The sequence below is a fragment of the Sorex fumeus genome, unplaced genomic scaffold (genome assembly GCF_029834395.1).
Source record: "Sorex fumeus unplaced genomic scaffold, SorFum_2.1 ptg000037l, whole genome shotgun sequence".
NCBI lineage: Eukaryota > Metazoa > Chordata > Mammalia > Eulipotyphla > Soricidae > Sorex > Sorex fumeus.
In genome coordinates, this window is record NW_026606094.1 from 65,276,908 (window position 1) to 65,303,168 (window position 26,261).

A 26,261-nucleotide genomic window follows, 5' to 3' on the forward strand; every position below is an offset into this window, starting at 1 on the left:
CCCTATAAACAGTTTTATAAACCACGGTGCCTAAAACTAAAAAAGAAAGAAAATGTTTAGACCCTTAAAAGAAAAAAAATAGAAAAACTAATAATTTGCAATCGAAATTGTTTCCCATTATAAAACTTTAAAAAAAAAAAAGAAATCACACCACAGAAAAATTTCAACACCCACCCCTCCATTCCCCACCGTAAATCCATTCTTTCATCTTTGGCTGATGGTTGTTTTTCTGTTAATAGCTGAACTTCAACTCCAACAAATACTCATATAGAAAAAATATTTTCAACTTTCCCTCTGATGATGATACTGTAATAACTGGGGGTACGCACACTCTTAGCAGTAGCACTCTCTGTAGCACTGTCCTCCTGTTGTTCATCGAGTTGCTCGAGCAGGCCCAGTAACGTCTCCATTGTGAGACTTGTTGTTACTGTGTTTGGCATATCAAATATGTTATGGGTGGCTTGCCAGGCTTTGCCGTGCGAGCGAGATACTCTTGGTAGCTTGCTGGGCTCTCAGAGAGGGGCGGAGGAATTGAACCTGGCTTGGGCCAGCCGGCAGCGGCTTGCAAGGCAAATGCCCTACTGCTCTGCTAGTAGTACAGCAAATAAATAAGTCAGAAATTATTTGTGGCACCAGAGATTACAGACATCAGAGCTACCAGACACTAACAGTTAGCTTCGAGGATTACACTCTATATGCGGTAAACTGAGAAGCAAACTCATGGCTTTAAAGGCAGAAACCTTAACACTGAGCCTTCTCTAAACCTCCCCAGGAAATACTGTTGAAAATTACTTGAGAACTTTTGGGGTTGGTGGAGAACTCAAGAGGTTAGAATACATGCCTGGTATATCAGGTCCTGAGTTTGATGACTACCACATGCCTGCCTAACCCCCAACATCACCCAGGTATTCTTCCCAGAAGAAAAATGTCAATGTTGTTTTGATTAGAATTTGTCTCTTTAATGCCTATAGACATCATATCTTCTCCATAGGTCTGGTACTTCTTGGTAGATGCTACTTTGAGTCCCAGGACATCATAATACATTGCAGTTATTCTGGGTGGGCGGGGAAGTGTTGGTTCCCAGCTGTGCTCTGGGATCAGTCCTGGGGTGCGGGGAGACCATCACATGTGATGCCAGGGATCAGTCCTGGCTCTGCTGTATGCACGAGAGGCTCAACCCTGTACTATCTCTCCAGCTTGACAATACAACCAAATATTATAATGACACTGACCACAATCTTTACTAAATGTTAATATTAGTATTTTGTCATTGTTTTTTACATCAAAACTGATGTTCCTCTTTGCCGATTTTTAGAAAAGACAAAATCTAAAACTTTAATGGACGGTCCGAAGAGATAATACAGGTGATAAGGCACTGACCTTTGAAGAAAAAAATAAACCAACCCCAACAACGACAAAAACAACCAACAATAAAAATGTAATAGAACCACATTCAGATCTGCCTCACTCTGTTTCACCATAACTGTGACTTGTTTTCTGGGCCTTGTTCCAGAAAGATTTTTACACTGCTTACAAAATACACATAATCCAGAAAGATAAAACAAAGGAGGTGAAGAAATAAGAGCATAGGGACATGAACAGAAAAGAGAAGATGAAGCCAGAAATGGTATTACACAAATTTGGTGCTAAGTTTCCTAGCAGCTAATCAAAAATAAATAAAAATCGGTTGCATGATTTATTATGTCTATGAGCAGTATAAGCAATCACTTACTTAATAAAAAAAGGAAAAAAAAAACACTTTTTCCCAGGACTGGTCCTGGAGAACAACTTCTAAATGTGACCAGAAGATTCCCACAGCAGACACTGTCCTCACAGCACCAGCCCCGGGGCCCCATGAGAGGCAGGGGCAGGCTGGATGGTACTGACTGCAGACTGCAGCCTGGGAGGGCAGAGGCCAGGAGCAAGGGTGCGCTGAGTCTCAAAGGTTCAACAGAAGGAACTTTCTTCTCATGGGTGGTGAAAAGCTTTTGATGCTCTGGAGGTGAGGAGGTGGGTAAATCCGATATGGAGAGTCAGAACATATTTAAGTGAAGATGCTTTTGAAAGGGGAGGTCATCAGAGACAAGCAAACCACCAAAATATAACACAAAGAAGGGACAATGACATCATCAGTCAAGGTGGGTGAGAACAGAAACTCAGGCGGTACGAGGTGTAAACCGGAGCAAGTGAATGTTCAAGAAAAAAGTGGAGGGCAGAGAGGTGAAGAGAGCAGGGGCAGTCAAGTCTGCTCCTGGCTTAGCACCTTTGGGAAAAAGTGGACTCGGTAGATGCCTGGAGCTCAGTGAAGACATTTCTGAACATCATCCAGTGCCCTTTGCTCCACTCCAGAGCATCCTCATGACCAAAAATTACTTTTAATGAAACTTCCCTCAGAAAATGTTAAGGTGCCCTGTCCTTCCCTGACAAGCTGGCTCCCGGGGGCCAGGGAGCCAGGGGTGTAGATCAGGAAATAGAGTTCACACCTTGCACATGTACTACCAGTAAGGGGGTGGGGGTGGGGGTGGGGGGTGAAGATCTGGCTCTCTGGTACAGATGTTCTTCTGTGAGGTTTTAGAAGAGTAAGCCATGTTTTCAAATTCTGGACACCCAGATAAGTAAATGTTTAATTTTTATTTGCAACACTGAGAAGCCAGAGGTTATGATAAGCCTGCGAATTCACTCCTCATGAGATCAAGCTTAAAAAACAATTCATCAGCACTGCTCTTTCTCATTACACACTCCTTGCATTTAGGTTAATGCTCAGCTACAATGTCCTGAATTTCTTCCTGAGCCTTCTCAGAGGTGAAGGATATTCACAGGACACAAGCTGCTCCCCCCTGGAATCCAGCCAGATGCCTAATGGCAAGACTTCCTTTGGGCGTCTTGGCAGACTCTCTGCGCTAGAGCTTGCAATAACAGAAGAACAAAGCTCCTCAACTGAAAGTTTGCATAACTGGTGAGTCTGCCAGTGAGTAATTCCTAATCATCTATCGTGAGGAGATACAGGAGTGAGTAAACAGTAAGGTTAAGTATATTTACTTTGTGGGGAACAAAATCTAAGACACCACAAAGGCACGGAGACGTGCCTGCCAGCCAAGACCAGCCTCCAGGAGCCTGGAAGGGTGCCAGTGTTTCCCTTCAGCTTGTAAAATAGATACTCCTGGGGTTTTTGTTTTGTTTGTTTTGTTTTAATGGATTTTGGTCTGGAACTGGAATTAAGTTTACCCAACTCTGTGACCTGAACAGAATATTGAAGTCTTTAAAAAAAAAGGGGGGGGGGGCAGTTTCTCTCCATAACTAAGTAATCATAGCCTCTTTGAGGTAATACATTTGTGCAAGGAGTTATTTACCCTGAAATTATTTGCTGACAGTAGAGTTGCACCCACAGTAAGAAATTCTAAGAAGTAAGACTAAGACTTCATGGCACAGTGATCTGATTTAAGGAGAATTCCCTGCAAGGGCAAAGCTAATATGGGAGCAAGTGTCAGGCCCCCACCAGGAGTAGTGCTGGCGGCTCCTCAGCACTGTTGGGAGTGGCCCCTCATTTTTCTTTTTTAAAGCCCTTTTAACTCATAAAATCCCTTTTCCAAAAGCACCTAAAAGTAGCCTAGTTTTTTGGGGTTTGTTTTAGGGCCACACCCGGAAATACTCAGGGCTAACTCATGGCACTGCACTCAAACTCAGGGCACCAAAGGAGATGTCAGGGATTGAACCCGTGTTGCCTCGTGCAGCGCAAGCACCCAACATGTTGTAAAATTGTTCCAGCTCCAGCAGCTTCTTAAAAACAACAAAGAAATCGTGCTTACCTGTCTTGCCTCTTCTATAAGCAGAAAGCTAGTAATTTTAGGACTAAGCTATTGTTCCAGAGACTTTGGGGAAGACTCCAAAGACACTATCAAAATTGTGAAGACAACAGCACTTAGGCTAACTCCTGCCAACCCAAACGCAAGCTGCCAAGCCCAGTCGGCGATGGGTGCTGTGTGCTATGCCAGTTCCAGCTCTTGCTCTGCTCACTAGCTGCCAAGCGCCTCTTCCCTTACTGTAAGAGCATTTTTGTTTTGCTTTGTTCGATCCCTCACCCCCAGTGTGGGGACACACCCCACCCACTCGTGTGCAGGGATGCTCTCAGCTCAGTGCTCAGGGGAGCTGGGGTCTTTTGCATGCAAAGCATGCATTCTAGCCCTTTGAGCTTCCCTGGCCTCTGTCTGAGCATTTCTGAAAGGAGCATTTCCTGTCGTGTAAAAACTGGAGGTTTGCCAATTAAGTACTACTCGAGCCAGCTGCTGCACAGGGACTGGAGACTTTTTGTTTGAGGGAAGAACCAACTCTGGCTCTCCTGGTAATCAACCCACAGTAGGTTCCGGGAAGAAAAGAATGTTACATGCGGATGGGTGGATCAAGTTCTGAACTGGAACAGGGGCAAGAGATTTATTCAAAGATGAGATAAGATGCATCAATTGTACTTGCACGTTACAAAGCAGAAGTGAGAAAACATGAGTATTAAGAAAAACGCATCAACCCTAAAAGAGGAAGCAGTCCTAAAAGCAGAGTCTTTGGGATATTAAGTCTTCAAAACCTGCTTTTGCCAGGAAAACACACATTTAGTGTGAAACAAAGCAGAGACTCGAGGCTGAAGTGCATGGTACAAACCAACAAGACCATCTTGTGACCTGACGTCTCTGAACCTGGCGCAGAGGCCGCTGCGGATGCCAGCCCTCCTCAAGTGCTGCCAATCTTTAATCCTCTAACGCAGTTCTCAAAAATGCCATCACAGACCCTCGCAGAACTGTAATGCTGCAGGCGAGAAGAAAAGTGAAGCCAAAGGAAATAAGAGGAATATAAGCAACGGCGAGCCGAAATTTAACTCCCTGCCTTTGAAAACAATAGCTGATTTGTGTTTCAGGGAGTAGAGAGTACTAAGTACACTTAATAGATAAGTGTTAGTGATTAGGGTTTAGGAAAAGAACAAACTCTAGTACAGGGGGTGAGGGCAAGCCAGTTGCCACTAAGCTACTGCCCTCCACAGATGCAGCATGAAACCAAAAAACAGATAGGGCAGCTATTTGGAAGTAGAATTCACTCTAACTGGTATCCAGAGTCAGTACAACACTCTGAAAATAACCTTTCCTTTATTTGGGTGAATACTTGGGCTGGAGCGATATCACAGTGGGTAGGGCATTTGCCTTGCATGCGGCTGACCTGGCAGACCCGAGTTCGATTCCTCCGCCCCTCTCTGGGAGCCCAGCAAGCTACCAAGAGTATCTTGCCCGCATGGAAAAGCCTGGCAAGCTACCTGTGACATATTCAATATGCCAAACACAGTAACAGCAAGTCTCACAATGGAGACGTTACTGGGCCTGCTCGAGCAAATCAACGAACAATGGGAAGACGGTGCTACAGTGCTATTTGGGTGAGCACAATCTGTAAAAGGAGAATCTGGAGCATGGAAATTTGCCCTTGAATGAATTTGGGACTGGGTGGGGGAAGGGAAGAAGAGGTGATGAGAGGAGGCAGAGAGGTGGGCTCTGGGTATCCCGTAAGGAAGCCTGCCAAGAACAGCAATGTCGAATAGCTGTGCCCAACATCTACTCATCTGTTACAGACTATTTCCCAGCTTCTCCAAAAGTATGATGGCCAGGTGCAATGTCCTAGCTAACATGACTTGTGTGTGTGTGTGTGCAATGGCATCCTTATTCTTAACTGAGGCGGCAGCCCTGTTTCAATCCTTTATCCTTGCAGCTGGAACCGGACCCAATGGCTGGGACTAAACAGTCCCTATGAACCAGTCAATGGCAAATAGGATCCCCAATTCCAGAATAGATGGTGAAACTACTACCAGCTCAGCTCAACTACCTTTCAACTCATAAAAAAAAAAAAAAAAAAAAAAAAAAAAACTCTCATTATTTTAATTTGTTTTTGGCTTTTAAGTCACTTCCATCTGTGCTCCGGACTTACTCTCCTGGCTCCTTGCTCAGGAATCACTCCTGGCAGGCTCAGGACAATATCTGGAGCCAGGAATTGAATCCAGGTGGACCACATGCAAGGCAAGTGTCCTACCTGTTGTATTATTGTCCTGGTCCCAGGAAACTCATTTAAATCAAGACCCTAGGCTCCACCAACAAGTTGACACTAATTCTGATACAAATACCATGACGAAACATGAAAACAGATATGGCAGCATCCTCTTGCCATTTTTTGGCCTGATATTTGCCTGAGGGTTGTGATGACAGGTGATCCAGAGTTTTTCTATCACACTTTAAAAATAAAACATCAGACACACAGATGAATTTCGGACCTGAGCAACTTGCGGCAGAGATGGCCCTGGATTTTGTAAAAGGCCTTCTCCGGTGGGTTGCTCCAGACAGAGGTGGGTGTTTTACCTCCGCCTGCCCTCTAAGAGCTCCAGCAGTTGCCACTTTCTAGAAGCCAGCAAGACGGACCAGGCACAAGATCTCGATGATGGCAAATCCCAAGTCTCACGCGACAGGGGAGGAGTGGGCCCTCCTTCCCTACACCTGGATGGGACGCCGAGATGAAGTCACAAGCTCCACGTGGCCACAATCCAGAGATACACAAACAAATCTTGGACCCCAGCAACTTGTTGCAGCGATTTCTTCAGAGCCTAATTATTAAAATCTTAGAATTCCTCGCGCATTTGCTGCCCGAGCCCATGTGCTGCTTGCGCCCACGTGGCCGAGCACATGTGGTTCCCGAGCACATGTGTCGCCCGCATCTCCCCTCTTGAGATGTGTACTTTCATGCTTTTGTGTCTAACTTTACTCTCTCACTCCCTCTCCCTCCCTCCATACCTAAAAATCCTCCAAATAAAATCTATTTACTTAACTGCTTGTCTACTCTTGAAATTCCTTTCTGCGAAGCGAGACAAGAACCCAGCAACCCTGGGTCCCGGGTAGCAGAGGTGGGTGGGAAGAAAGTGACTGTCTTTCTCCTTCCCGCTTCACATAAGTCTCCCGTGGGGCCCACCGACATCATCTAGAGTGACATTAAATTTCTTTAAATAAATAAAACTCTTCCTTAAAAAAAAAAAATCTTAGAATTCCTAGCCGCGTGACATTATATTATATCCATAACAAGCAACGCAAAACACATTGTCTGGCATTGCATTTTCGGCAGGTATGAGGGGTGGTAGTACTGGTCTTGAAATACCGAAGGTAACTAAAGTAGAGAAAGAATATTTTGCAAATTGTCTGCCATACAAGCAGGGAGCAGTGTGGAATGGGGGTGGGGGAAAATCTGGGGATTTTGGTGGTGGAAAGTGTGCATTGGTGAAGGGATGGGTGTTTGATGACCATATGATCAAAATTCAAACATGACATTTTTGTTACTGTACCTCACAGTGAATTAAAAAATAAAGATAAAATATCAAGTCAACAAGAGTTGAACAGTGTGCAATTATGTTTATTCTAAACATTATTTCCCACAAATCAGTCTTGATAGGAGATATAATCACAACATGTCCACTTTCCATGGGTTAGTAAATAATTCCTTGCAGAATAATAGATCTTAAAAAGGAACAAGTAAAAAAAAAACATAAAATAAAAATTGAAAACAAAAACAAAAACCAATGTCAAACCAGAGTACGAAACACATTTCCAAGCTATACTGTATTTCTTCTGAGACTTTGATTTATAACAGTCCAAGGTGGGGCCCAAGTCCTTAACTATTCAAGGAACAGAGCAGCTGTTGTTGGCCTTGGCTGTATTTTGGGAGTCATTTAGGGCCTATGTCTCCCACAAACCCCTATCCTGGGGGATTCTAATGCAAACAACAAAAAGAGGTTAGGAAAAGGGACATAGTACTTTAGAGAGAATTGCCTATAAATGTTTAAAAAGAACAAAAGAAAAATAATAACGAAAGATTTTGCAAATGTCTATTATGTCCAATATCCAATTCACTGGATGAAAGACTTTTGGGAAACAAGATATACATTCTTAAATGTATATGTCTTGTGTCTTAATCACAAACTGGGAAAGGAATCTAAACAGTGGGGGAACTATACACACTACTTAAATTATAAGATCACACTGAACACTACTGACAACCAAACTCCAGACACGCTGGTATTTAGTTTTCAATGTGACCTACTGAGAAGATATTCCTATTTCCAAAAAGGTATCACCTGGACCTAATCATGTGGAGGTAGTCAAATCCAAAATCAGGGGACAGTTAATAAAACTACTAGCCTGGTTTTCTTCTGTTTGGGGGCCACACTTGGCAGTGCTAAGTATCACTCCTGGCAAAACTTTTTTTTTTTGGGGGGGGGGAGAAATTGGGAACACACCTTATGAGGTGCAGGGTATCTAGCTCAGATCAGTCTCATGCAAGACAAATATCTCACCCCCTGTGCTCTCTCCAGCCCTAGCCTGGCAGATAGCACAATGGTAGGGCATTTGCCTTGCATGCAGCCCACCCGGGTTTGATTCCTCTATCCCTCTTGGAGAGCCTGGCAAGCTACCAGGAGTATCCTGCCTACATGGCAGAGCCGGGCAAGCTCCCCGTGGCATATACAATATGCCAAAAGCAGTAATAACAAGTCTCTCAATGGAGACGTTACTGGTACCCACTCAAGCAAATCAATGAACAATGGGAGGACAGTGCTACAGTGCTATAGTGCCATGAAGAAAAAGGGGATGAGTTGGGGATCAGAAAATTGTCATGGGGCCAGAGAGAGCACAGGAGTTAGGGAGACATACTTTGCAACCACTCAAACCCTAGTTTGTGCACGGCCCTTCAGCATTGCTGTGTGGCTCTGGCAGCCTGGTGGTCTCCAACACTGAGGAGTGAACAGCACCACACTCACCACCCTGGCATTGGATTCCCCACCTAGCTGGTAAAAAAATCACCAGAAGTAGCCCCTGAACACTACTCGAAAGATCCCTAGTCCTCAACAAGAGCTCTATTTTAGAACTCAAAAGATATGAAGAGTAACGCAATATTTGAACCTTGGTCCAATCCCTTTCTTTCTCCCTCTTTTCTCCCTTTTGTTTTTAGACTATACTATTAATATTTAATTTATATACTTGAAAAAAGATATACGGTATTAGAAAAACAAAACTTTTTATCAATATTTTTGATTTATAAATTTTGGAGAATTCCAGTTTAGCTTTATTCATCTATATATGTGTAGATGAGCTGGAGTGATAGCACAGCAGGTAGGGTGCTTGCCTTGCATGTGGCTGCGGTTGACCCAGGTTCGATTCCTCTGCCTCTCTCAGAGAGCCCAGCAAGCTACCAAGAGTATCCCACCCACACAGCAGAGCCTGGCAAGCTAACTGTGACATATTTTATATGCCAAAATCAGTAACAACAAGTCTTACAATGGAGATGTTACTGGTGCCCACTGGAGCAAATCAATGAACAATGGGAGTGACAGTGCTACAGTGCGTATGTGTAGATGTTACCATATCCACAAAACAATTTTTTGAAATGGCTCTCTCTTATGTGGGATAATAAAGAAATACAGTAAGGAAACAACAAATGGCTTTAAGTCATTAGAACTGGAGATTTTGTACACAAAACTGAGCATTCACAGGAACAGGGTGGCTGGGAAGGCCCCTGAGAACCAGTGTCCACTGGTGGACAGAAGGGGGCACTCTGGTGATGGGTGTGACGTGAGAACGATGCTTGCAGGAAAAGGTATTGTAAACCCTGGTACCTCACCAAAAAAAAAAAAAAAAAAAAAAAAAAAAAAAAAAAATTAGAAAAAATATTAAGAGGTTATTTCTCAATAAACTACATGTGTACAAAATGAAAAAAGCTGTTTAATGTTTGTGTGCACATATGCATGTACAATATGGATTCGTTAGCTAAACTATCTAAGTTTTCTGTTTCCTTTACCATGTTCAGTCTCCACAGATCCTTTAAAGCTTCTAATTTCCAGTGAAGTTAAAGGTAAAGGAAGTCTTTTAAAAATCTTTACATTCAACAGTTAAAAGTAATGTTAGGGCCAGAGAGATAGTATAGCAGCTAGGGTGCTTGCCTTGACCATAGGCAACCCAGGTTCTATCCCTGGCATCCCATATGGTTCCCTACGCACTGCTAGGAGTAATTTCTGAGTGTAGAGACAGGCATGGTCCCAAAACAAAACAAAATAAATACAAAAATAATACAAGTAACTAACTTTCATCCCCTTCCCAAAGTCAAACTTTTCTTTAATATCTGAAAACACATGTAGACAAGCCTAGCACCCAAAGGCTTCAAAAGAAACAATTCATGGGGCTGGAGTGATAGCACAGCTGGTAGGGAGTTTGCCTTGCCCGCGGCCAACCCGGATTTGATTCCCAGCATTCCATATGGTCCCCTTGAGCACCGCCAGGAGTAATTCCTGAGTGCATAAGCCAGGACTAACCCCTGTACGTCTGTGGGCATGACCCAAAAAGGAAAAAAAAAAAAAAAAAAGAAACAACTCACTCACTACAAAGGAGCAGCAAAGGAAAAGATCAACTGACAGGAACAGGAAAGACTATGCCGGCTCTAAACCGATGATTTATCACAAGGAGACCAGGTTTCACATTAAGGCTTTCCAATTAGCATTTAATGCCACACTATATGACTACATTCTGCACAGGAATAAAGGAAGCCAAGGCACAAGCCCTTACCTCAAACTGTGGGTAAGGAGGAGTCACTGCTGAAGGTGGCCCTGAGGTGGGAGGCGGCATCCCAGAGGTGGGCGGGAACAGACCCAAGGCATTCAGATTTAGTCCAGGAATTAAATGTGCTTGAAGCTGCAATGGTAAAAAGGTCCCTCTCATTTCACAATGAAAAGATCCAGTGAAGTGAGCTTTGGTAAGTGACATTCATACTGTGATCTCTTATAAAGAAAAAGACCATTTTGTGATCCAAATTTCTGAACAAAGCAGATGTTCCATGTGACTACATTTGCATATGTAGTTTCTATTTCTTGGTATTTAAAACCTGTGCTGCTCCGTTCTCTCCTCTCTGGTCTAGGTTTCTCAAAGGAGGAACCTCAGTCTTGTTTTATGACCAGTCCACGTTGCTTAGACAAATACGTACTATGTGTACTGATACACAGAGTCAATTATTATGAAATTTCTGTATTCCCTGGGTAAATTTGGACACACATTTATAAAGGTATAAAACAACATTAAGTCCTTTGGAAATCAGTTCCATCCCCTCCTGTACTACTGAAATTAAACAAATCTTTAAATACAGGAGCCAATAAACGTCATTCTGCTTTAATTTTAAACAGAGTAGAAAGGTAGAGTGGAGATTAGAGTTAATATTTGAATAATTTACTCCAAACATGCTTAAATTTTTGGATGAGCAATGTTAACATGAAGGCAAGCAATCGTGTAGGTCAAAATTGACTGGTATTGGAGTAGATGCTGCCGGAGCCTGTGTGCTGCTTGCGTCCACGTGGCCAAGCACATGCAGTGCCTGAGCACATGTGCTGCCCACATCTCCCCTCTTGAGATGTGTACTTTTATGCTTTCCTGTCTAATGCTGGGATGTGTGTAGGGGCTCTCTACCCTTGGAGAAGCCCGCGTTCCCCCTAGAGCGCGTTACTCTGTCTCTTCCTCTCCACTCTCTCCCACTTTCTCCTCCTCCTTCCCTTCAAAGGTCCTCCAAATAAAATGTTTTACTTCACTGCTTGTCTTAAAAAACAACAACAACAACAACTAGCATTCTAGGATCTGCTCACAAAGGTGGTCGATATTTTTGCCTTCCCCTCCTTTCAGGTGTAATGTGTCAGATGACAGGTCCAATTGAGGACTTTGTGCTATGAAATTGTGCCAAGGAGGATGTAAGTAGTCAAATTTTGAATTTGTATTTGTAACAATAACCTTCATCTGCATTATTTCTTTTCTAATCCTAATAGGCATTGAATGTAGTAGTAAGCAGCCCCATTTAGAGATAAGGAAACTGACATTCAGAGACCAAATAGACCAGCGACTAATGGTTTATTCATTTATCTCTAATGCCTACTACACTAATCTCTTTCAAAAACTGTGCAGGAGATTTTAACCTTTGTAAGTAGTTATAGCCTTACTTACATCACACACCTAAGGAGGTTAAAGTTTAAATCTTAATTTACTAAAATCACAGATAACCAAGTCTAATGTCAAAGATTTTGTCATCCCAAACCATTACAAGGTGTTCACTATGATACTAAAAATTAGAAACTAAATCTAGTGAAACCACAAAAGAAATCAGTATTAATACAACTGAAAACATCTTTCAATTAGTCATCAAACTAAAAACATGCTTGTATTAAAACTAACATTCATAGAAGCAATATCATTTTCATAAGACTCCCTGATTTTCTTCATTATCTCTTCCTCAGCCTTGGCACATGTTTCAACATTGCCTTTAACTGTAATGGTGCGCTCCGGATTATACAGCGTCAATTCCTGCAATCTGCAGATTGAAAAAGGAAAAAGAAAAAGAATGGAAATTATAGGAGGAAGACAGCTAATAATAGTTCAGCAACAGATGGCAACTAAAATCCAATTGTGGAGGCTGGCAATATGGAAAAGTGGGCGGTGAGACATGGTGGAAAATGAATTACATTCCAAAAGATAAACTCAAAAACTGTAAAACTGCAAGAGATTTTTAAAAAGCAACAAAACTTTGGGCTGGAGACATAGTACAGAGGTTAAGACGCTTAGTTTGACTCTGGCATGACACAGCCCCCACAGCACAGCTGGGTACGTGGTCGGGTATGGTTCCCATACAAAAACTTTCCCCTTGCACCTTCTCAATTAAAATTATTGGGTGTATATACTTTCATTAAGTTCATGTTTAAATCTCTTGACCACTTAAAGGTTAAACTGGTAAAATGTAAAGAAAGCAAATAGAGGGGCCAGGAGACAGTGGTTTGGGCCCATGCTTCACACCTAGCACATGCCTGACCCAGGTTCAACTCCTGTACCATATGATCCACTGAGAATTGCTAGGTGCACCCGCCCACCCCAGACCACCGGGTAATCCCCAAAATCTCAGAGTCCAAGCAGTTTCCATCTATAGACCCTTCCCCTGAATCACTGGTAACATTTGACAGAATCCCCAGTGGGGTGTCTGGGCCTTCTGAGCCCCAATTCAAAAGCCCCATCTAAAAATTATCAGATGGAGGGATGTATAGTTCATGTGGAAACCAAGAACCAGATACATATAACCTTTAATAAATACTTTCAAACTTACACTCACCCATTCTAGGGACAATTGGTATCTGCACACAGTTGGATTTTCTGGTTATAAGCAAGGAATAACCATGAATACATTCCAAAAAGGCAAACCAGAATTCATGTATATGAGCTAATTTTTGCCAGTACTTTCTGAATTAAGATCAGAGGACACCAGAAGAAATAATTCATCTTGACCAAACTTTAAAAATGGTTCCCTGATGACGACTTAGAAAAAAACTAAAATGCAACAGTAGTATTCAGAATTTATACCAGAGCCCTGTTTGAAAGAATACTCATTTTTACAGCCTAGTCTTGCTGGAGCTCCAAAATCCAGTAGTCTGAGCTGGTCAACAGCCTCAAGAAGGAAACCAATGAGAGACATTTACCCTGGAAAACCAGTGGTAAGACTGAGAAGCATCGCTAAGGAGCTCCTGCATGTTCCCAGCTTCTAAGTTCTCATTTCTCTGCCAGAACAGAGGCGTAAGCCACACTTTAGCCACATAAACAGTCCTAAGCTTAGAAAATAGCTAAGTCCTTAGCTATTTTTCAAACCTGTTGAAAATGTAAGTATATAAAAAAGGACACAGTAACAACAAAGTCTCCAATGGAGACGTTACTGGGCCCGCTCGAGCAAATCGACGATCAACGGGAGGGCCTTTACCTTTACCTTTATAAAAAAGGACAACTGTTGGTCTTAAGGCTATTTAAAGAAGTTTATTTCTTCTGGGGCCAGAGAGACAGGACAGGTATTAAGGTGCTAGTCTTCATGCAGCAGGTCCTGTTTCCATCCCTGGTCCCACACATGGTGCCACAGAATTTCTAACACCACACTCCCCTGCACAATTAGGAATGGCCACAGTGAACCCTAAGTCCCTCCAGAAGTGCCCCCTGTAGTCACCTTGCTTCTAGAGCACCACTAAGTGTGGGTGTGACCTGCACAACTAACAAAATGTCAACAACAAAGTGTTTGGGTATTTTCTAACTAAAAAGCAAGCAAAGCAATACTTACGGAGATATCGTGATTTTAGTATCTGTGTCTTGCTCAATTTTTTTAAGGTTTCTTCCTTCCTTACCAATGAGTCGACCTACAAAGTTATTATGAGCTAAAATCTTCAAAGGAATTTCTTCTGTGCTGTAAATTCAAAGAATGGTCATGAAATCAGGGTGACAAAAAGTCTCAGGTCAAAGGATAATCTTCATGGGGCTGGAGCAATAGCACAGTGGGTAGGGCGTTTGCCTTACACATGGCTGACCCGGGTTCAATTCCCACCATCCCATATGGTCCCCTGTGCACCACCAGGGGTAATTCCTGAGTGCAGAGGCAGGAGTAACCCCTGTGCATCGCCGGGTGTGAGCCAAAAAGAAAATTAAAAAAAGATAATCTTCATTTATAAAACGGTTACTCTACTTTCCAGACAGAAAGCATATACCTAGAGTTTTTTTTTTTTCTCTAATGAAGTAAAATGATATAGACATGAGAGAGAAGAGAACTTTTAAAATAGTTTTCCTTTTATTTGCCTCAGGAGTATCTTCTAATGATGGACTGTGAGCACATCAAAAATTCTTATGAAAATCTGTATTCCTAAATTCCCCATTATCAGAACACAATCACAAAGGCAACTGAATCTTAATATAAAATTTAATATACATACCTGAAGACACAAGCACAACACAAGCGAACAGAAGATACTAGACAATGGCTATCACAACTTACAGGGAGTGTCTAATGACAGGAGGGAGCTTTGTCTTTGGATCTGCACCCCGACAAATTTCCAAGTCATACACCCTTTCACTGCTCTAAAAATGTCATGAGGTTATTGGAGTGGTGGACTTCTCATTTTTCTCAAAGGAAGTAATTATGAGTTGGGGCTAGAGACCTAGTACAGGAGTTAAGGTGCACACTTTCATGTGGCCAGTGCTGGTTCCACCCTCAGCATCCCAGAGTCCTTCAAGAATCACTGGGTTTAGCCCTGAGAGCCTTGAACACCTCCTGGTGGCCCAGACAGTCCTCGGTCCCACCAGCACAGCAGCTCTGAATCCTTTGTTTTCTTTTTTCCTTTTTGAATCTTGTCATATTTCTTTTAATTTTTAAATGAATCACCTAAGGTACAGTTACAGACTTAGAAACTTTCATGCTTACATTTCAGTCATACAATGATTGAGTACCCATCCCTCCACCAGTGCCCATTCTCTACCACCACCTCCACCCCATCCTCCCTCACCCCACCTCTGTGGCAGGGCATTCCCTTTTGCTCTCTTTCTCCTTTTGGGTGTTGTGGTTTGCAATATAGGTATTGAGTGGCCATCATGTTCAGTCTACAGTCTACTTTCAGCTTACATCTCCCATCCTGAGTGGGCTCTCCAAGCAAGATGTGTACCAGGAGGATTGTGTCATGGCTTGGAAGCCGGCCTCACATGCTGGGGGGAAAGGCAGCTCAGATAGAGAAGCTCTGCATCTTTGAGCTTTCACACCAATCCTCAGGGAGGTCCCACCAATCTCTGGGACCACCGAGCATTGTTTGGGAACCCCCCAAAATTATATAAATTAAGGGCTGGAGAGACAGAACAGTGGGTAGAGCATATGCCTTGTATGTCGTTGACCTGGGTTCAGTCTCCGGCACCACCATATAGACCCTTGAGCCCACCAGGAGTGATCCGTGCCAGGAGTAAGCCCTGAGCACCACCAGGTGTGGCCTCAAAACAACCAAAAATTCTCTCCTTTCCCTCCCTCTCTCCCTCCTCCCATGACCTCTTTTAGGTATTACAAAAATTTATTTTATTAAAAAAATTATCAATCTATGACAGTACCATAGACAGTACCATATGACTCCTTGCAATTAAAATATTAATATACAGTGAATGTGGAGTTTGAGTCCCAGGACCACAGGCTTCCCAAGCTCTGCCAGGAGTGAAATCCCCTCACCCCCAAATAAAGACCTCACAATGGGTAAAGAAGGACCTCACTGGTTGGTAAGACTGTAGTCAGGGGCAAAGCAGACAGTCCCTTGCTCATCCTAACTCGATGCCTAGGTTGGTGGCCCAAGTTATTTCATGGTTAGGTAACATATAGAAATAAAACTGAAATCAATATACTGAATACTTCTTTATAAGATATACGCAAAATGCGCTGGGGAAATAGCTCAGAAGGCTAATCTGCAGGGCATGATAATACAGCAGGATGGGCACTTTGCTTTGCATGTGGCTGATCTGGCTTTGATCCCCGGCACCAAACCCTGCGAAGAGTGATCCTTGAGTACAGAATTAGGACAAAGCCCAGGCATAGCTGGGTGTGCTCTCCCTCCCCCCAAATGGTCAGTGTGCATTCTCAGCATCCTCATCACTACATGGGCACAATCAAGAATGACCCCCTGAGCAAAAAGCTGGGAGTAGCCTAAACACTACCAAGTATAGCACAATGTCCCACACCAAAAAGAAAGAAAAAATAGACACATACATTCAGTAGTAATATATCTACAAATGAAGTGTCACTAATCAAATTCACTGGCAAACTCTAGCACTTGACCTGGAATTTTATTTTAGTATACTACTGTGCTATCTGCTTAACACAGTACAGAAAACAAACTCCAAAACGCCAACCCTGAACACCAAATCAATCTCTATGATACATTAGGCCAAGACCAGGGATCTCACTGGCTTCATATTCCTCGTTGCTATAGGATGGGGCTAGAGACACCTCAGCACAGAGTTCTGGTGATTCAGAATTAAGGAAAGAAAACGTGGGGTCCCTCCCTTAGGCAAATCCCAAGGACACTTCCTGAACCATAAATGGGCTTCCTACTCTGAGTCACCCAAATACCTTCTTCTAGAGCTGATGTCCTCCAGTAACACCACTCACCCCAAATCCAAATGTGAATGAAGATAAAGCATTAAGAGACAAGGTTTTACAAGCAGATTGACAATACCAACAACTGTGGCTCTTTGACACAGCATTCAAGCATTTCTCTTTGCTAGCAATTCCCGAGAACTGTGTCCTAAAGATCCAAAATAAAACTGCACAAACATCAACCTCTTCGATTGTTAATTCTCTTTACTCACAATTTTATATCTTGAGCTTCCTTATGCATAATCTCCAGAATAGACTTACAAGCTGCAGACGTGCCTTCGGGGGTAGAGAGGATAGTGATTGACTTCTCAGCAGCACCTGCATTTTCTTTCCGATGAACATCGATTCTGATTGTGGGCACAAGGAGAGCGAAATGGAGAGCGTTTAGTATGTTTTCATAACAGCATGTGAGGCGATCAACATTTTTTTGGGGGGAGGGGAGAAGCACACTTGGCAGTGCTCAGGGACCATATAAAGTGCTGGGGATTGAACCTGGGTCGGCTACATGCGAGGCAAGCAGCCTCCCCACTGTACTATCTCTCAGTTCCCTGAGATGATCAGCTTCTGGACAGACTGGATGACTCATTTCCCGAAAGAGCTTACCCTCATCATACACTGTCAAGTGGATGCTTGAGAGACAAATTTTAATTCCAGCAACCCTCTTCTCCTTTCTGCATCAAACTGAACAGGGATATCTTTTTTCCTTTTTTAATCTTGTCATATTTCTTTTAATTTTTAAATGAATCACCTAAGGTACAGTTACAGACTTAGAAACTTTCATGCTTACATTTCAGTCATACAAAGATTGAGTACCCATCCCCCCCACCAGTGTCCATTCTCTACCACCAATGATCCATCCCAGTATCCCTCCCACCACCCCCACCCCATCCTCCCCCACCCCACCTCTGTGGCAGGCCCTTTTGCTCTCTTTCTGCCCCAACTATCCATGCGAAGAGCTCCCTTCTCTGCATACACAGGAAAAACATCTGCCACCAACGAGGAAGAGTTCAGACAAGAAGCTTTCTTTCCCTCTAACAAAAACGTGGACATGGAAGACATGCCAGGAGGGCTGGGGCTGTCTCCCACAAGCCAGATCAAATGCTTCACTACAAGAGATCACTGCAGTGTTCTCTCATGCCTGAGGAGACTGGCATGAGAGAGTCACTTTCTCTTTTCTCTTGCCTCCCTGAGAGGGGAAAAATCCATAACAGTGGTTAAGAATGGAACCCAAGAGATAGCAATTCTACTGAAAAAAAAAAAAAAAGCAAATGGCCAATAAACATAAAATTAAGCTTGATCTCATTAGAAATTAAAACAAGACAAAGGTCAGGGGAGACAGCTCAAAGGTTCATGTACATACTTTGTATGCCAGAGGCACAGTTCAATTGCTGGCCCCACATGAAGGAAGAGCTCTAGGGGGCTGAGAACACGCTTTGCATGTGGGAGGAATGGGTCACTCCCCAGCACTATGTGGCCCCTGGGTCAGTCCCCAGCACTATGTGGCCCTTGGGTCGGTCCCCAGCACTATGTGGCCCCTCAGTCAGCCCCCAGGACTAAGTGGTTCATGGGTTACCACAGGGTGTACTCCCATCCCCAAACAAAATGAAAACCACAGATGGGTTTTCTTCCAAACTATTTTCACAGATGAAACTGAATACTGCCAAGAAAATGGGTAACTGGGCACACCCAAACTTTCCTGGGACTGTCTGACAAACTGACAGAATAGCATGAGATGCTACAATGCATCTCACCCTCTTCACACTGACCATGCAGTCAGATGAACACACTGCAGAGGCTATCCACTAGGATGTTGGGCAGCATCCCAAGCCTCACCTGTCAAATGCCAGAGGTAGTTCCTTCATTCAGCTGCATTAACCAAAAATGCCTTCAGATATTAACAAATGTCCACTGTGTGTGTGTGTGGGGGGGGGGGAGGGGAGAGAATCACTCCTTGCTGAAAAAGCACTGGCTTAAGGATGCCCACTCTAGCACTATAAGTAGTTAGAGGGGAAAACCGGTAATTCTTTTCAAAGACCCACAGAGAGGCACAGAGAGAGTTCAGGAGGGAAGGTGCTTGCCTCACCATGACTGGTCATAGGACTGACCTGGGTTAGCACTGCATATGGGCCCTAAACACCAACAGGGGTCACTCCTGAGTCCAGAGTCCTGAGCACTGCTAGGTGTGTGGCCTAACAGCCCCCACCCCAATTAGTTATTCATGGACATGGAATGCCCGGGATGCTATAAAAATCACCACTGTGCAGATGGTAGTTTTGTGAACTAGCTGCTCTGTCCTCTGCCAGTCCACAGGAGGAAAAGGAAGGTGTACAGAGGGATGCTCTTTCAGGTGGAGGAGCAGGGGAAGCTCCGTGCATCAAGAAGAATGGGAAACCATGCCAATAAATACATTTTAGTTTTTTTTAAAAAAGTAAAAATAAAAAGTCAGTGCAATATAAATAGCAAAATGATAAGGACTATCTAAAAAAATTTTTTTAAAGACAAAAAACCAAACCAAACCAAAAACAAACAATGCATTAGATAGAAGCCCAAATCTCAGGCCCCACTTTCCAGCCACTGTTTTAATTTCCAATTACTACAGGGGCTGCTTCTCTTCTTGTAGGTAACGTGCTAAACTCCTCCTTCCTGTGGGTCTCCACCACTTCATGTGACAGGCTACTAAGCTCTGATCCTCAGAGAGAAAGGAATATTGCCTTTACGAAGGCCATTCCAGAAACAGTGGATTGGATAATGACCAGTTCCAAAGGCACGCGCTCGTCAAAGCCCCTGGCAAAGCTCTGCAAACGCGTCACTGGATATAACAAACATCGCTTCACTTTGCTTTCCAGCCTCCACCTTCCTGCCTTAAATAAAACAAACAGTTCCATTTAAACCACAGAAGCCCTTTCCCCTGACAAGGAAATGAGCAGTGTTAAAAGGAACAACCCTAATTTGCTACGTGACAAAGAAGGAAAACCATTTAGTAATTAGTTCCTGCAAGCCACAGTGGATGAACGAATGAAAGGAGACCGAAATCTAAGGGGCATGGGAGAAGCCCAGCTCTTCAGGTGGAAGCGCGATTTGATCCAGGGCACCACACGGTCCCAAAGCCCCACCAGAAGCCACCACCATGTCAAACAGGGCCTCTATCAGGAGATTTCTTTAGAACAGAGCTGGAAGCAGTTTTGCTTTTGTTCGTTTCTGGGTGGAGGGCCACAACTGGGTGGTGCTCAGGAGCTATTCAAGGGGTGACCTCTAGGCAGTGCTTGGGGAACCATATATAGTGTAGGGATCTGAAAAAGGGTCACAGCTGCCACAGACAAATGTGCTATCTCTCTTGCCATCACTGGGAGTGGTGCCAACTCCATCCTCCCTTCCACACCCAGCGCCCAAGCAAGCAAATAAAAATCTTAAAACCAGGCAAATTTAAGATTCAAACTAATGAGGCTACATTTCTGTTGTCTTGAGAACAAGATCACTGAATTTGCACACAGCTAGCCAGCCCCAGCAAGATGCACTCACCCATCAAAACTGTTTGGATTTTGCATGAGAAATGGCTCAGCTAACTCAATTAGACCTGATGCCTATGACAAATATAAGAGAGGAGAGAGAGAGAGAGAGAGAGAGAGAGAGAGAGAGAGAGTTTTTCTGTGCTCAGGGGCCATGAGGTGTCAGGGATCAGAGGACTCCTGCATACAAAACACACTTTTAGCTCACTGAACTATTTCTCCAGTCCTGATCATCCCCTTAAGCCTGGTGGGACACACACAGAGAAGTTATATACAACAGCAGGTTCCACTTTCTGGGAAAGACTCTGCTAAATTCCTCAGGACACATGAAATAATTTCCTCACTAAATTAAAAAAGAAAAATAACCCCCAGTCATCTCTAGATCCCTGGAGGCCACTTCCCTGTCCATCTGTGTCCAATGATGGGAAAGGTATGTCCCCAGCCTTTCTCTTCTCTCCCAAGTAGAGGCAGGAAACATAGTTCTCAGGAAACAAGGCAGCACATACCAGAGATGCGCCTAGTGGCACTTTACAGAACCGGAGATGAGGGGAGAGCTCATTACCAACTAGGGACGGATCCAAATATCCACTAAAACACCAACAGGGCAGTGAGTAACACAAAATAACTGGCCTAAGGCATTAAATTTGGACCATAAGTGGAGTGGTTCTTTACCGAAAGAAAATCTACTACTGAAAAGCTCTATTAGAAATAAAAGATCTTCCAAGACCACTAAAGGAAAGTATTACTGGGGATGGGAGCAGCGACAGGGGGACAGAGAACACCCGATAAGTTGCCTTTCGTTGGGCAAAGCTTCCCCCATCAGAAGTGGATTAAGTGGCATTTGTTTTCCAGCCATGTGTGAACATTTGAGGTTCCCTTTGAGATTAAAGTTCAGCCCCAGATTTACAGAAAATGCACACTAAGATATCGAATCACAAGGTTTTCCGGCTTCCCAGGCCCTGGATGAGAAAGGATCATGGCCGTGTTCAAGGGGACAGCGAGGGCCAGAACAGCATGTTCTGTTCCCGAGGATCAAAGGGGCGGGAACACTCACTTGGACTGAGTCTGCTTGGTGATGTTCCGGATGGTGGCACCTTCTTTTCCTATAATGGCTCCAACAAACTGGGTGGGGACCAGCAGGCGCAGAGGCAGGTCGCAGGGTTTCTGCTTGGCTACGGAGCCCGGGGAGGCCTGCCTTGACGAGCCTCTCTGCCCAAACCCACGGCGACCTCGCGGCTGCTGTGCAGGGTTCAGCGGTGCCGTCATTTCATCCGGGATGTAGGTCACTTTCAAAGTGAAGTTCTCCAGCTGGAATCCATTCAGTTTGTCTAAAGCTCTGAGAGTTGGCAAAGAGGAGCAGTGCGAACAGAAACTGAGCTAGATAATAAAATTTTTCAGTCAAACAATACTTGTTTTTCCCACTCAGGATTAGTGGCCTCTAAACCCTCTGAATTACGCCACTGTACAAGGGACAAACCAAATCACACAAAAATATCCCCGATATCCCTTTTCTTTGAATCACACTCAGTAAAGGCCAACATGCTTCCAAAGGGCATATGTGTGCCCACCAAGCAGCAAAAATTAGAAAAGGGGGGAAAGGGGCACACACTCTTGCTTTACCTGTTACCCAAGACACTGGCAGTATCTAAACAACAGTAAGTCCTTATCTGGGTCGATCCTTCCCAATCAGAATGGAAAAAGACATTATTAAATGATACATACACTTTACCCCACTAAACAAATACAAAAGACTGTGGAGAGACGAGGCTTAGTGGCAAAGGGTCTGTGCATGCACGAGACCCCATGTTTGGTCCCGAGCACTGTTGTACATGCCCGTATATATGCTCTACATTTTCTATGTATGCATGTGAATACACACATGTGATTAAAGTATTTTCTGTTGCTGGGGGGGGGGGGGGTGGCACAAACAGCAGGACTTGGAGCAACCTGAAGCTGCAGCAGTGGAGAGAAGGAAACTGACATGACAGGTTGAAGAGCAAATCCGAGTATTCTGCATGCAAAGTTATGTCCTGCCCCAGCCCTAGAGCCAACTCCCCGGCTCACACTGTAAACATTTCAAGAGTCAAAGATAAATAACTCTAAGAATTCAAGGGAGACTGGTAGAATTTAACAACTGTGCCACTAGCCACTCAATACAGGTTCAGCACCTACTGTGAGTCCCAGATAAATAGCCAGCCCCAACCTCAGAGCTATCATCTGATTTGGCAGAGGGCAACATGCAAACCCTAAAAGATATAAAGGTGTTTTCTTCTTTATCCGTCACCTATTTTGAGGAGCTTTACATGCTGTTTTTTGTTTTTAATTTTTTTTAACGTTCTGGAAAAGTACCTAAATCTTAAGCATATGTCCCAATGAATTTTCAGAAAACACAAACATCCAGATGCAGAATTAGGACACTCCAGTGTCCCAGGAGTCACAGGACTTCCCCCAGCCCATGTCTCTCCCTAGATTTCTGACACAAACAGAATTTTTTTGTTTTTAAATTCTATATTATATTGAAAAGCATGCAGGAATACAATGGTGTGCCCTCTTATTTAATTACAATGTATATAAAGTTCATCCAAATCATGTTCTGTCTTACATACATAATTTTTTTAAATGAAGAACTAATAAAAATTACATACAAAGACATTCCAAATATGCAGCGCCTAGCACACTACAGTCTCACCCTTTCCCAAGGATTATTCAAATTCTCTGCTAAGATGCTAAGATTCTGCTCCAGTGGATAACGAGTTCAATGCAAGCAGATTTTAAAAAGGGGATAAGGGGCACATAACAGTCTCTGAATTGGCTCTGAGAGGCAATTTCTGTTTCCCATGCTGCTTTCCTTATTGACAGATCTTTCCATTTTTCATTTACATGGAAAGAGATGGGAGAGACTAAGCAGCACCAAAAGGCATGGAAATGCTTTGTATTTGTTTTGTTTTGTTTGGTGATGCCAGGGATTAAACTCTGGGTTTGATCACTCATGCAAGGTAAGCGCTCACCTGCTAAGCTACATTCCCAGGCCCCAAGCATGGCACTGGAAGACAGGTGCTTCCAGGATGCAAAGACCTGCCTTCTTTTCTCATCTCAATCTCACTTTACATATGTCCTACAGCCTAACTCAAGAATGAACTTTTACAAAAAGTTCCAGTTATACGGAAATAACAAAGTAACAAGAGGGTGAGATACACAGCCATACAGGTAAAGCACATACCAGTCAGGCCACCCAGCCCCCTGAGCAGCACTGGAAACTGTCACCACCACCAACTCCCAGGAACCCTTCCTAGAATCCAGATTAACTCCCACACACACAGTGGTCCTTTACATACTAACAGAGGTGTGTATCTTCAGAATTCCCTTTAGAAGCTTAGCTGGAGGGGCTGGAGAGACAGTACAGTGGGTAAGGCACTTACTTGCCTTGCAGTGGCTGACCCGGGTTCTATCCCTGGCAACCTATAAGGTCCCCCAAGCATCACCAGGAGTGATTCCTAAGTGCAGAGCCAGGAGTTACTCCTGAGCACCACTGGGTATGGCACCATAACCAAAATAAAATGAAAGCATAATTGGAATGATGACACACAAAGTTTTATGGTTTGTGTTTTTCCAAGTACAATATACCAAAGAAAGACTGTATATTTTTACCATGTGATTTCTATGTCCAAGGACATCCTTATCATAAGCCTCATAGGGTGATAGCAAGTATGTAAGACAGTAAGAGAATTTTGATTAAACCTATCTTCTCTATTTCCTTCCTTACCCCTTTAACTTAAGTGAAATGCAGATTAAAAACCCCAAACTAGGAGTCATAGGAGACTGCAGTGGGTAAAGAATTTGTCTTGCATGTGGCCAACCCCAGGTGGATCCTGGCACTTCATATAGTCTCGTGAGTCTCATCAGGAGTGATTTCTTAGTGCAGTCAGGAGTGAGCATCATTAGGTAGAGGCCGAAAACACAAAACAAAGTCTTCACAAATAATGTGGCTTATTTCTAAAGGGAAATAAAGCCAAGAAATTCTGTAAATGTTTATCAAGTATATTTATTACAGAAAGTTGGAACTGCAAAAACTTTACTGAGGTACACAAATTAAAAACACTTTTTAAACAATTTTTGTTGTTCTTTTTGATTCACACCTGGCTCATGGGCTGGAGCGATAGCACAGCAGTAGGGCGTTTGCCTTGCACGCAGCCAACATGGCCGACCCGAGTTCGATTCCTCTGCCCCTCTCGGAGAGCCCGGCAAGCTACCGAGAGTATCTCGCCCACACGGCAGAGCCTGGCAAGCCAGCCGTGATGTATTCGATATGCCAAACACAGTAACAACAAAGTCTCCAATGGAGACGTTACTGGGCCTGCTCGAGCAACCTGGCTCATGCTCATGGGTTACTCCTGGTTCTGTGCTCTCTGAGCTCAGAAGACTATATGGAGTGTGTGCCAGGTATCAAACCCGGGTCAACTGCATAAAGGCAAGCTTCCTACCTGCCCCCACTCCACCATGTTTTTGTTTTCTTTTTATGAGTCACAAACTGGTTATGCTCAGGGGTTACTCCTGCTCAGGGATCACCTTTGGCAGTTCTTGGGGGTCGATTTGGGGTGCCAGGAATTGCATCTGAGTTGGCAGCATGCAAGGCAAGAGCCCTACCCATTGTACTGTATCTCTGGCCCTCAAATTTTTAAAATTTGAAAAAACAAGACCATAACATTCTTTTACACCCCCACCCCTCCAGAAAAACCAAAGGGTCAAGTTAAGCCCAATAAAAATATTAACGAGATCTCTGGGAATAAAAGACAGTGCAGCCCACTTTGTTTATTTTTTGTTTTTGGTCCAGACTTGGTGGTGCTCAGAGCCTGCACTTCTGCACTTCCTGGCTCCGCCCTCAGGGATCACTCCTTACAGGGCTCAGGGGATAATATGGGGTACCAGGATTGAAGCCAGGCCAGCTATATGCAAGGCCAGAGCCTTATCCTCCATAGTCTCAGCTCTCAGACCAACCCCCCCTTTTTATTATCATTTTCAAATAGGGCCACACCCAATGCTTGGGTGGGGGGAAAAGGGGGATGCGGAAGGAGGGGAAGGAGAGAGGGCATTCAGTGCCAGGCCCTGAGCATGTGCTCTACCGCTCATCATGCTATCTCCCTGATCCCCAGAGCTCTTTAATGTCCTTCCCCACTATAAATCGGAGTACTGCCTATGTCAAAGGAGAAAATGGAAATGATTTTTCTGTGTCACATTTAGCTTCAGGATCAGTGGTTCAACCCTGGCTTATTATTGCCAACTAAGCAGGGTACAGCCAGAAGAACAGGAGTGATGCCCCTGCAAATAACTACTCTCTCATAACCCAAGAGCCAACATTTCTTACTTTTAAGTCAACCACCTAAATCTCTCTCTCTCTCTCTCTCTCTCTCTCTTTCTCTCTCTCTCCCCACACACACACACACACACACACACACACACACACACACACACACACCCTTTTTTGAGGGGGGAAGTGCTGTTAAGGGTTGTTATTGTTTGACACCCAGCAATGCTTAGGGGTTACTCCTGGTGGTGCCTGGGGGACCATATGCAGAACCAGGCCTTTCAAAGCCAGGTCAGTGGTATGCAAGGCAAGTGTGCTGTACTCACTGTACTATCTCTCCAGACCCAACCTTTCCATGTACAAAGTTTGACATTCAGGTACATCATTTGGTGGTTTGCAGAATTAACTGGGAAAACATTTGTGGTTTTTTTTTGTTGCTGTTG

The 26,261-nt window shown here is 43.8% G+C and overlaps 1 protein-coding gene across 2 annotated transcripts in view; it reads right to left on the reverse strand.

Moving 5' to 3' along the window:
* IGF2BP3 (insulin like growth factor 2 mRNA binding protein 3) overlaps positions 1-26,261 on the reverse strand; it is a 157,339-nt gene that overhangs the window by 12,372 nt on the left and 118,706 nt on the right. The window contains exons 6-10 of one of the 2 annotated variants that reach the window (XM_056118619.1): positions 21,571-21,852; positions 17,223-17,357; positions 14,176-14,298; positions 12,264-12,399; positions 10,620-10,745 (exon numbers count right to left, since the gene is read on the reverse strand). In XM_056118619.1, coding sequence (XP_055974594.1) covers positions 10,620-10,745; positions 12,264-12,399; positions 14,176-14,298; positions 17,223-17,357; positions 21,571-21,852 — 802 coding nt within the window. The remainder of the gene's footprint in view (positions 1-10,619; positions 10,746-12,263; positions 12,400-14,175; positions 14,299-17,222; positions 17,358-21,570; positions 21,853-26,261) is intronic. The other variant, XM_056118620.1, reaches the window with a different exon arrangement.